The sequence below is a fragment of the Anoplopoma fimbria genome, chromosome 14, assembly GCF_027596085.1.
Source record: "Anoplopoma fimbria isolate UVic2021 breed Golden Eagle Sablefish chromosome 14, Afim_UVic_2022, whole genome shotgun sequence".
NCBI lineage: Eukaryota > Metazoa > Chordata > Actinopteri > Perciformes > Anoplopomatidae > Anoplopoma > Anoplopoma fimbria.
In genome coordinates, this window is record NC_072462.1 from 8,762,720 (window position 1) to 8,774,904 (window position 12,185).

The window sequence follows — 12,185 nt, forward strand, 5'->3', positions numbered from 1 at the left end:
TGTTTATTTATAATCAATTTAGGCTACCAGCTGGATTGCACAGTGCACTGTGGCTTTTTAGTCATTCTTGGAGAATATTATTTTATTTTTTCCCAACGACCAATCGATAGGTTAAAGAGTGGGTAGAATTTTCAGTCAACCAAGATTTTCTTTGGTTGACTACAGCCCCACCTTTGAGAGACATACCTTTGGGTAATCTGGTGGCTGGTGCATTCCGAGCCCAGGCATACATAATGGATGCTTCATCCTCACAAGTGCCTTGTAAACTGCCACAGTCCCTTGAGAGAGAAACAACCATCAATACCACTTTCGATGACCAGATGGGAAAATACGGTAAATCACAGAGGTAGTCTGAGAGCAACACAAATACCTGTACCTTGGGTGGATAGAAGACATACTGGCACACAGACAATCGTGGAAAAAGTATTACTTATTACTATTGTTACTTCTGTGAAGATTCTCAGTCATCCAGGCCACATTTTTTCCAGAAGGGTCAAGGGCAACTTGATTTACTTAAGATTAATGTGACTGAGCAAAAGTCAGAGGTGCCCAATACATTATAAATCATTAATATAGATATAATAAAATTTGTATTAAAATGTGTTCGGCCTACAAATTTTCACCTTATAAAGTTGATATTGTGGACATGTTAGAAACAGTTGCCAATTTGCATATTCAGCATATGCAACGCTTTTGAGTCATGCAGGTCAAGCATTCACTGTCCTTTTAGCTCTGTTTTGGTCTTCAACTCCTAAAAGGAATACAGTGCAATCAAACCCTCCATGATATAGAGGAAACCTTAAAGAGTCTTTCAGCCACAATGATTAAGATCCAGAAACAGTTGGATCTTGTCTCCCCACATCCTCTCCTTTCATTCTTGGGAGTCCAGCGTAGCCCTCCTGTTCCCGCATTTCCTCCAGTCTGGCACTCTCCCCTTCCCAGAGAGCCTCACATCCCAGTTCCAGAACGCTACGTTGGAGACCTGGGGTAATGCAGGTCTTTTCTCATCCAGTGTTCACCTCTGCTTGAGCAACAACCACTAACTTAGGCCACATATACAGTGGGTACGGAAAGTATTCAGACCCCTTTAAATTTTTCACTCTTTGTTTCATTGCAGCCATTTGCTAAAATCGAAAAAGTTCATTTTTTTTCGCATTAATGTACACTCATCAACCCATCTTGACAGAAAAAAACAGAAATGTAGAAAGTTTTGCAAATTTATTAAAAAAGAAAAACTGAAATATCACATGGTCATAAGTATTCAGCCCCTTTGCTGTGACACTCATATTTAACTCACATGCTGTCCATTTCTTCTGATCCTCCTTGAGATGGTTCTACTCCTTCATTGGAGTCCAGCTGTGTTTAATTAAACTGATTGGACTTGATTAGGAAAGGCACACACCTGTCTATATAAGACCTTACAGCTCACAGTGCATGTCAGAACAAATGAGAATCATGAGGTCGAAGGAACTGCCCAAGGAGCTCAGAGACAGAATTGTGGCAAGGCACAGATCTGGCCAAGGTTACAAAAGAATTTCTGCAGCACTCAAGGTTCCTAAGAGCACAGTGGCCTCCATAATCCTTAAATGGAAGAAGTATGGGATGACCAGAACTCTTCCTAGACCTGGCTGTCCAGCCAAACTGAGCAATCGTGGGAGAAGAGCCTTGGTGAGAGAGGTAAAGAAGAACCCAAAGATCACTGTGGCTGAGCTCCAGAGATGCAGTAGGGAGATGGGAGAAAGTTCCACAAAGTCAACTATCACTGCAGCCCTCCACCAGTCGGGGCTTTATGGCAGAGTGGCCCGATGGAAGCCTCTCCTCAGTGCAAGACATATGAAAGCCCGCATAGAGTTTGCCAAAAAACACATGGAGGACTCCCAAACTATGAGAAATAAGATTCTCTGGTCTGATGAGACCAAGATTGAACTTTTGGCGTTAATTCTAAGCGGTATGTGTGGAGAAAACCAGGCACTGCTCATCACCTGCCCAATACAATCCCAACAGTGAAACATGGTGGTGGCAGCATCATGCTATGGGGGTGTTTTTCAGCTGCAGGGACAGGACGACTGGTTGCAATTGAAGGAAAGATGAATGCGGCCAAGTACAGAGATATCCTGGAAGAAAACCTCCTCCAGAGTGCTCAGGACCTCAGACTGGGCCGAAGGTTCACCTTCCAACAAGACAATGACCCGAAGCACACAGCTAAAATAACAAAGGAGTGGCTTCGGAACAAGTCTGTGACCATTCTTGACTGGCCCAGCCAGAGCCCTGACCTAAACCCAATTGAGCATCTCTGGAGAGACCTGAAAATGGCTGTCCACCAACGTTCACCATCCAACCTGACAGAACTGGAGAGGATCTGCAAGGAAGAATGGCAGAGGATCCCCAAATCCAGGTGTGAGAAACTTGTTGCATCATTCCCAAGAAGACTCATGGCTGTACTAGCTCAAAAGGGTGCTTCTACTCAATACTGAGCAAAGGGTCTGAATACTTATGACCATGTGATATTTCAGTTTTTCTTTTTTAATAAATTTGCAAAAATTTCTACATTTCTGTTTTTTTCTGTCAAGATGGGTTGATGAGTGTACATTAATGCGAAAAAAAATGAACTTTTTCGATTTTAGCAAATGGCTGCAATGAAACAAAGGGTGAAAAATTTAAAGGGGTCTGAATACTTTCCGTACCCACTGTACTTGTAAATTAACTTACATGACAGGGTTACTTAAGAGAAATGTGCTAGCTTGGGCATCAGCAGTGTGAGATAGTCACTCAACTTCTAGCTCATCCTTTGTTAGCTTCATCTCAGAAATCAGAAATGTTTTTGACCAGGAAGTCAAAAGATGGCTGAGACGCCGCTGAAAGTCAGCTATCACTCCATCAGGGTCCCAGAGTTTAGGATTATTTCAGATGATTCTGGTTTGAGTGAATAGCTCTGGGAGAGTTTTCTGAACACATTCAATGATGGAGTTAAGTACGAGTCGGCTGCTAAAGATGACTCAGAAAGGCTAGACAACCTAATCTCTCTATCCATAAGATTGGACAACCACCTTTGTAAGCATAGTGGTCCTCCATCTGTGTTCTCCTCTTGCGCTTCCCCTCCTGAGAGCGAGCCTCAAACCTGCCCCAGTCCTTTGTGCAACTTCCAGCTCTCCTAATGTGGAGAGGAACCCATGCAACTTGGTTGGGCCCACTCTCTCCAGCAGAATGTCTTCGGAGACTGAATGCCTAGACGGCAATTTATTGGCATCATGCACTCTTTGGACAAAAGATAAGGCCAGTCAGTAACATTGGGGGATCTGGTGAGCCATACAACCTCCTCCTTAGTTCCCCAACCTGGTATGCACTTGGAAGCTTGTTTGCTTCAGATGACTGGCCGATGAAAACTTCCTTGAAACCAATCTTGTTTACCAGGCTGACTTTCCTTGACAATAATGCTTTAAATGGGAAGCTATTCTCTTGAGTCACTCACCATACCAAACCCCAGTGCAAGATTAATGGTCCACCATTTGTGTTCTTCTCTCTCTCTTCCCCTCCACACACCCTGAGAGCACGCCTCAAACATGCCCCAGTCCTTTGTGCAACTTCCAGATGACCTTCTCATGTCAAGAGGTACCCATGCAACCTTGTTGGCGTCCGCCTCTCTCCAGCAGAATGTCTCCGGAGGCTGAATGAAGGAGTATGTGTCTATTGCAGCCAAGCTGGACATTTCTTGGCATCATGCCCTTTTTGAAAATTTCCATTAGCCAATCTTGTTTCCCAGACTGACTCTCCCTGACAGTAATGCTTTAAATGGGAAGCTACTGCAAGAGTCACTCCCCGTATCAAACTCCAGTGCCTTGTCCTTTCCGGCAAATTTGGTGAGACCACCCAGTTCTACTACATCCGGCTGCCTCATGCTTTCTTAGTCCTTGGCCAGCCAGCATAATCTCCACCTTAATCTGTCCTCTGGCATAGTGGTGAGCTGGAGCTCTTTCTGTCACTCCTCTTGTCCGCAGTCTGCCCTTGCCACAGTGGAGGTTGCTGTCCACTTGCCAGTCAAGGAAGCCAAAGATCTATCATCCATTTCTTCTTCTATCATGATATGGAAGAAATTCTCAGTAAACAGCAAACTCTATCTCTGAGGAATACATTCAGCAAGTCAGGCAGATGCTTCAGAGACTCCTGGAAAAGATGCTATTTGTAAATACAGAAAATTTTGATTTCAGCTCAGATCTTGTCAGCTCTCCTGTCTTTCTTGGGTACATCATTAAAAGTGGGTAGGTTAAGACAGACCGGGATAAGATACAGGAAGTGCCAGTGTGGTCCAAACCATCTCTTAAGCAGCTCAAGGGGTTCCTTGCCTGGATAAATAAAAGTACAAGGTTTTATTTCCTAATCATTTGAATTGTGTATTTTTACGGAAATTATCAATATAGATTACTTCCGTAAGGATAACTTTTAGAATTTAAGGATAACTTTTAGAATTTTTGATGGTTTGCACTGACAAACCAGAACAGTTCTACAGTGCTGGCCTCTGTTTCAGCTTCCGTTTATGAGAATGGACTATTTTGTCCTTTGCTTTAACCTTGTAAAACAAATTTGTACATCCTGGAGCAATACAATAGTGTCCTCCCTTTTGACTTCTTCGGTCCAGTGGCACCTCTGTCTACGTCCTTCTCTGTCTCTACTGTTTCTGTATCTGTTAAACACAGCTAAGTAAGTCAACTGGTTAGAGTACTGCAACATGGCAGCACTCTTTCCATGAAAGATATGACAGGGTTTTTAAATATTTATATTTTTCATGTCTGTTATATAATTGTTGATTAGACTGGAAAACCATTGGGTTAATCAGCTGAACTTGTGTGAATGCTTAGGTCCACTTTAAACATGCCAAGTGATGACATGAATCTAATAAACAGATAAATTATTCCAAGCTGCTGGGGCTTGAAACATAAAAGCTCTTTTGCCAATTGTTTTATTAGCCCAAGGGACAGAGAAATAAATAGTTGGTGAATCACATGTAGACAAAGAAAAGTTGACTGAATCAACAAGTGGATACATTAGAATATGGGAAGCTAGTTTAATGAACATGTTTTCTGTTCCATCAAGTTCAGCGCCACTGTTCGAATGTAATTCATTAAATTGTAGCCCTAGACATAGGGTGCTAAAATAATGATTTCACATGCTGAAATTTGATGTTTTAGCTTGCTACAGGCATTTTGTTGGTGTTTAAGCCATTGGTTGCATATTGTGTTGCCGATTGTTTTCCCCATTGGTCGGCGTGGTTTTCAGACAATGACATGTTGTGCTCTGTCTCTATACTTCCCAATATCCCTTGTCTGACAAAATGCTGATCATGCTTTGTCTAAAGAGACTAATAAGTTCGGGCCTGATCCAAGGGAGATGTTCACCCTTGAACTTTTGAAATTTTGCAAGGTGCATGCTTGTCAAGGAACTCAGTATTGAGGAAATCCAAGGCATCTTGTACGCTGGGTATTAATTGGTATCTTTCCCAGTTAACAGCGATCAAATCATTAAAAATTGAAATTCAATTTCCTTTACTGTCAAATCTTGATTAGTCTTCAAAGCAATTTAGGTAGTTTAATTTGCTATTTGACAGAAGACAATTAAGTGATCACTTAAGCATAACACCTGCCCATATGGGTGGGAAACAAATATCCATGCAATATTTGGTTAATTCTCAAATAAATCATTTTAATGCTTTAACATCCTCCAGCCTGGGAGTTAAAACTAACAATGCCACTGTTCTTGATCAACAAAAACTTTGAAAGCAGTTGGATCCAATAATGCAATACAGGGTTGTAAGGATTGCAAGATCCATTAATTCCAGTAAAAAAGACACACAAAACACATAAACACGTGCAAATTAAACATAAAATAACCACACTCTTCAAGGTCAACAGAGTAATACTAGACGCCATTGCCCAGAGCCTTTCCGTAAGTAAACCTGAAGGCTCAATTTGCCTTTATAAAAAGGAGAAGAAGAAAGCTTAACTCAAAAAAAGAGATGCCTCACAAGCAGAATTTAAAGGTCCAGTGTGTAGGATTTAGTGGCATCTAGCAGTGAGTTGCAGACTGATCCCACTGATTACATATCTCTGCTCACAGCTCCCTTTCCAAGCATGTATACATGTAGATATACAGCAGGTAAAATAAGTATTGAACACATCACCATTTTTCTCAGTAAATATATTTCTAAAGGTGCTATTGACATGAAATTTTCACCAGATGTCGGTAACAACCCAAGTAATCCATACATACAAAACAAATAAGTTCAGAAATAAACTTATGTAATAAAATGGAATGACACAGGGAAAAAGTATTGAACACATGAAGAAAGGGAGGTGCAAAAAGGCATGGAAAGCCAAGACACCAGCTTAAATCTATCAGTAATTAGAAAGCAATCCTGCCCTTGTCAGTGCAAATTAATATCAGCTGGTTCAATCCCAACTGATGGCCTATAAAAATGTGTCTCATTACCAAGGTGTCACACAAGAAACATCTCATGATGGGTAAAAGCAAAGAGCTCTCTCAAGACCTTTGCAACCTTATTGTTGCAAAACATACTGATGGCATTGGTTACAGAAGGATTTCTAAACTTCTGAATGTTCCAGTGAGCACTGTTGGGGCCAAAATCTGGAAGTGGAAAGAACATCATTTCACCATAAACCAGCCACGACCAGGTGCTCCTCGCAAGATTTCTGACAGGGGAGTGAAAATAACTGAGAAAAATGGTGACGTGTTCAATACTTATTTTACCCGCTGTATAGGGCTCATTCTAGGCTATAAAAACATTTTTAATTCTTGGTTTGAGTCGGTTATACACTATTGAAAACAAAGTTATCAATATTATATTCCATTTCTGCCAACATCCTCCTAAATACTATACACTGGACCATTACCGTTAGCAGCTAAGGGCAGTATTAATACAGTAGTAGACTCTAAAAAGCCAAAGAATTAGAAGAAGTGTTGCAATCAGCACTGCGACAGCAAGATGAATATGAATGAATATCAGCTTTATCGATCATGTACATACTTAGATACAGTAGCGGGCCGTGCATTTCACACCTAGGCCTTCAGTGATGTCCTGCACAGTCCTACCTGAATTAATCCACCTCTTAATGCCATCATTATGACGCCATGGCTCTAGAAACTATACATTTAGACAGAAACGCATTATAACTGGGCGTTGCATCACCTTAACATAGTCGAGTACAACAGAGTTATATTAATATTTCCGAAGCATTTAAAATCAATAAATCCGCATTTATAATTAAGAGTGTTAAACTACCAGCTTTAAGATCACTTGGATACTGTCAAAACGTTAAAATAAAAGGCGCTTTTAAGGGATTAGTCTACAAAGTTTTATTAAGTCCACCAGTATGTAAGTATGTGAGCTTTAACAAGTTTGTTCACTAAACAGCGCATTGTCGCACCCAAAGAAACGTGACAATAAAGAAACTATTCACTGAAAATAAAATAAATAAACAAATAATTTGCATTTGTTCTTGAGAATATATTTGCGACAGTGGTGAAATACTAGTGTATTCCTAGCCTTGAATGTCCACTTTGATATAGGTTAAACCAAAACAATTCAACAAGTCTCCTTGAGTCCTTTCACTGCAGGCACAGCTGAGCCAGTGCGCCACACACATCATTTCTTGCAGAAGCATCAAGCATTTATTTTTTATATATTTGTCATTTTATTTTGAAAATGGCGTTGTAAGTATATCTGCGACCAAATCGATCTCTTCTCCTCCATCAGCCATTGTGGGTTGAAAAAAAAACAGCTTGTAGATCTACACGAATTAGCTCGTTCAGGTTCACTTTGCTAGCTCTGCGTAGCTCTGCTCTCACTAGTGCGTATCCAATCAAAATACGTGCATGTGCTGACGTTATTGTACGCCTGGTAGCTGGCCCCGGTGTCGCCAACTCGAAATCTGATTGGTTAACACCACAGTTTCGTTTCCGTTCACTTTAAGTTACAGGCGCCCGCGCTGTTGATTCTGAAGGCCTAAGGGCAGATTTCTTGGCAACACATGATGGCTGAAATATGATTGGATAAAAGCTCTAACATAAAGGCCAGCCCTCTGATCTCGACCTGAGGCTGGAAGCAGCGCAACCAAGAGGAAAGCTATGAAATGAAGAGAATAGTCTATGGGGAATAATTTAATACATATTTGTGGAAAAAATATATAATTTATATTCTGATGATGTTTAAGCCAGCAGAGAATGCCTTGCTGGCCCTGACGGCCCGCCACTGCTTAGATACATCCCTGATGAGCAGTGAGCCGCTAAGAAGCGCCCGGGGAGCAGCTTGGGGTTAGGTGTCTTGCTCAAGGACACCTAGAGGCCACCAACCTTGTGCTTGCGGGCATGCGCTTTACCTTGTGAGCCACAGCCGCCCCAAAATGAAAACAAACAACAATGCCAATTGAGAGGGATCAAAGTTGCATCTAGCAACTAAAACATAGCAGTATCAACATGGCCTCAAGTGTCAACATAACGGAAAAAGAGGAAGAATACCTAAGTCTAGTGTGCTACAATTAGCTGCTGCCTAAGTCATTAACCTCACCTCAGTAGGTAAGCTTATCATTATCTTAGAGACGTTGAAGGGGACCAAAGGCAGCTCAAGATTATTTATGGAAGCTGATACACTGCTGTTTGCTATCAACAATAACGCACATTGTACAAGGATAATGGAGAAAGTACTTCATATTGAGTTCACTAACCTTATGTTTGACAGGATCAAAGCTACGGTGCCTCCCCTTCAGGTAGATACTGAATAGTATAGATGTACATGTGAGTCTTGTTATGTTCTAGCTATTCTAGGGGAAGTTGCCACGTCCCAGAAGCTGGGGGTCAGTTGGAACATGAAATCGATGACATCATTGCCTTCAGCAGACTCTTGAATTTCAGCGATTAGAGTGTTGGCTTTAGTTTTCCAAGTCATCAACTTTGTCTATCAGGTAGGAGTTGTCCTTCTCTAGTTGAACCCAAGCCACAATATCCTGCACATCAACCTCATTAGCCCACTTTTTCTCCCAAAGTAGCCAAGAAGTTCTGAATGCTGCTCGGACAACTTTGAATAGGATCCACTTCATGTCAGTCTTTTGTTGAATGGTGTCACCACAAAGTTTGGAGTGAGACGGTCCGCTGCCATGAATTTGCTCATCACCTCCCGAGGCTCCTTAATCTACCAACACAACTGCCAGCAATCAGCTCATCCCCCGCCAGTATGTCAGCCCTGCTCCCACTTTTCTGTTCATCTGCATGCACCGCCTACACTGCAGTAACACAGAGCCAACCAAAAAATGGCAAAGTCTCACCCAGAGGAAACCCTTGGTGACGGAAACGGCATTATAGTATTGGCAGCCAGCCAATGAGTACAGAACTGTCAATTTCATTACTTATTATCATGAAATAAAGTTTAAAATAATCATGCATGGTGGTGTGGTGACTAGCACACACTTGTCGCCTCACAGTAAGAGGGGCCCTGGTACCATTCGCAGGCTAGACGTCCCTCTGGAAGTTATTTTAAACAGCTTTGAAATGATAGTAATACTTACTGCTGGTGTTTGGCACACCAGTACTATAATAAAAAACACAGCTGTACAACCCTGCCAGTAGCTGCGACAGGATGGTCTGGAGATACTGCTATGATTATTAATGATAATGGAGCAGTCTCTGTAACAAGGCCCCAGTGCTGAAATTGGGAATTACCAGTAGCTGCTGGTGGACACAGGAGTCTGGCAGCCAAACAGAAGCATGTGATGAACTGTGTCCATACTGGCATGAGGTATGAAGTCCACTGAGAAAGAAAAGCAGTGTGGTTAAAATATTTAAAGAGGTAGTTCACAGTTTTTTTTAGCTGTAAACTAAATGATATGACTGTATATGATATACGATATATTAGGGCTGGGCGATTTTTTCGGTTTAATCGATTAATTTGCATTTTTTCTTTCCTACGGTTTGTGAAATGGCTGAACCGAAAAATCGCGATTTAAAAACAGTTCTAGACTCTTCCGATTTGTTTTGCTGAATAGACTCCGTAGTAGCCTCCTCTCTCACTTTCCAGAACGCGCGCAAAACTCAGCCTACTGCAATCACATTCACCTCGCCCCCGACAGACTTGGGGGAGAGCCGGGTCGATTGAAACACTTTTCAGTTAAACGTCTTTTGCAAAGATGACGTTATGTATACAAATAATTTGTGATCAACAACTCACATGTGTGTTCTCTTAGTTACAAGTGTAATTTAATACATAATGATCGAGCTGTTTTTTAACTTTGAACGTAAGTTGACATCCGTTTCAAAAGCCCCGACTAGTCGGGATGTTTGAAACACACATGCAGGACGAATGAAACAAAAAAAAATAACAAAAATAACAAAAATCTTTTTTTTTCAGTTCGCTTGGACCCCTGGATAACTGCTTGCAGTTTTGTTGTGTTAATAAAGAAAATATGTATTAAAATTTTGCCCTGGTCTTTTTAATTTGTTTAGAGAAAAACAGGAAAAAAAATCGAGGTTTAAATCGAAAATCGTCCATTAGTTAGAAAAAATCGAGATTTTATTTTTAGGCCAAATCGCCCAGCCCTACGATATATGTACTGTAACACTGGTGTATTATTGTGCCCCTCTCATCAAGGACAACAAAGTTCACAGGGGACTAAAGACATATGAAGACCTTCCATGTGCAAACAGACATTTAGACACCACAGTGTCATTAACAGAGTCAGGCTAGAAAAAAAGGAAAAAGAAAATCCCCTACATTCATAAAAATGCTTCATAAAATGCTAAATATAATCCATATTATGAAATTTACATCACACAGAATTTCTAAATGTATGTACTGCCCAAACTCGTCATTTTCAAAATCAATGACTTTTACTATTTATTTTGCTGTTGCTCTTACTCTTAAAATCTAATACTGCAGTGTACATCTCCCAGAAAAGTACCATCTAGTTTGTGAAGTTACCAAAGATTTTTACTTTCAGAGTAGGCATACATACTCTATTTTATCTGTCAAATAAAAATATTTTAGAAGATATACTTACCAATATATGCATCTCGACTAGTTGGCAGAGAAAACGCTGTGCACAGGTATGTGTCCGACTAGAACATTAAAGAAACACAAGTCATCAATTGCTGAAATGTTCAGCAGCAAACTTTATGATAAAAAGATATATATACTTTACACTATAGCTGTTCCAGATTTCCCTATTATGTAGGTGAGGCTACTGACTTCATGAAATTCCCTTTGCGACATGAAAAGTTCCTGAAGTAGAAATTGTCTACAAGCTAACAAAAACAAACATTATGAGTTTGGTAATGGATGTCTTCTTTCGCACTGCAAATAGACAGTGTGTATCTCTATTGAGTTTGTGATATTTGTTTGTTATTATTAGGGCACGAGCACCGACAAAGGGCCAGCGAGGATCCTATTGACTGTAAAGATGATTAGGGCCCAAGCAGCCTCTTGGATGTTGCTGTGGCAGCGAGAAAGCAGTTTTGAAATTTGGAATATGTACATAAATAATATATGCACAGCCTCACCAGGAGGCATTTGATTGTATACATTTTTGTCAAAGGGATAAAACACAATAAAGCACAAGACCTTGTTTCCATTGTGGTCCTTTGGTTGTAAATGTGTGTTTGAGTGAGCTATTTACTGCTCTGCATGATCAATTTATACTTTTCATGTTATGTCAGTGTTTATAGAGTTATTTCATGTAGTTGTTTTTTTAATGTGATGTGTGTGGAATAAAATATTCTTGAAACTATGAATTCACTTATGTTCCCTTTGAGTCCTCCTGCTTCCATTTGGCCTGCATAGGCCTACATTCTATTGTAACGTTAGTAATCATTTGTAATATTACTTTTTAAAATTAATTTGTGATTGAAACGACTAAAACACTAACAAACTATAGTTCATGCTAAAGCGTGATAGAAGCATGCCCTGGGAGGAAAAAAAGGCTAAATCATTCATCTCTGGCAAAAAGTTATGGAGTAGGCAAGGAAAATGTAATTCTGTGTGGCTGTGTAGCAACAAGGCTATAAAGCCTTGTGCAACAGCACAAAGTATATAATCCTGCGGGCTTAAAAATAATAATACTATTAATCTTCTTATTCTCCTTCTTCCGTACAAAAGTTTGCCGCATAACTCGTCCCGCAGCGTTGCAAGC

General features: G+C 40.5%; 1 protein-coding gene across 2 annotated transcripts in view; it reads right to left on the bottom strand.

Moving 5' to 3' along the window:
* The window catches only part of pam (peptidylglycine alpha-amidating monooxygenase), a 67,229-nt gene that overhangs the window by 40,271 nt on the left and 14,773 nt on the right, over positions 1-12,185 (bottom strand). For both annotated transcript variants that reach the window (XM_054612901.1, XM_054612900.1), the window contains exons 4-6: positions 11,058-11,115; positions 9,724-9,811; positions 187-278 (exon numbers count right to left, since the gene is read on the bottom strand). In XM_054612901.1, coding sequence (XP_054468876.1) covers positions 187-278; positions 9,724-9,811; positions 11,058-11,115 — 238 coding nt within the window. The remainder of the gene's footprint in view (positions 1-186; positions 279-9,723; positions 9,812-11,057; positions 11,116-12,185) is intronic.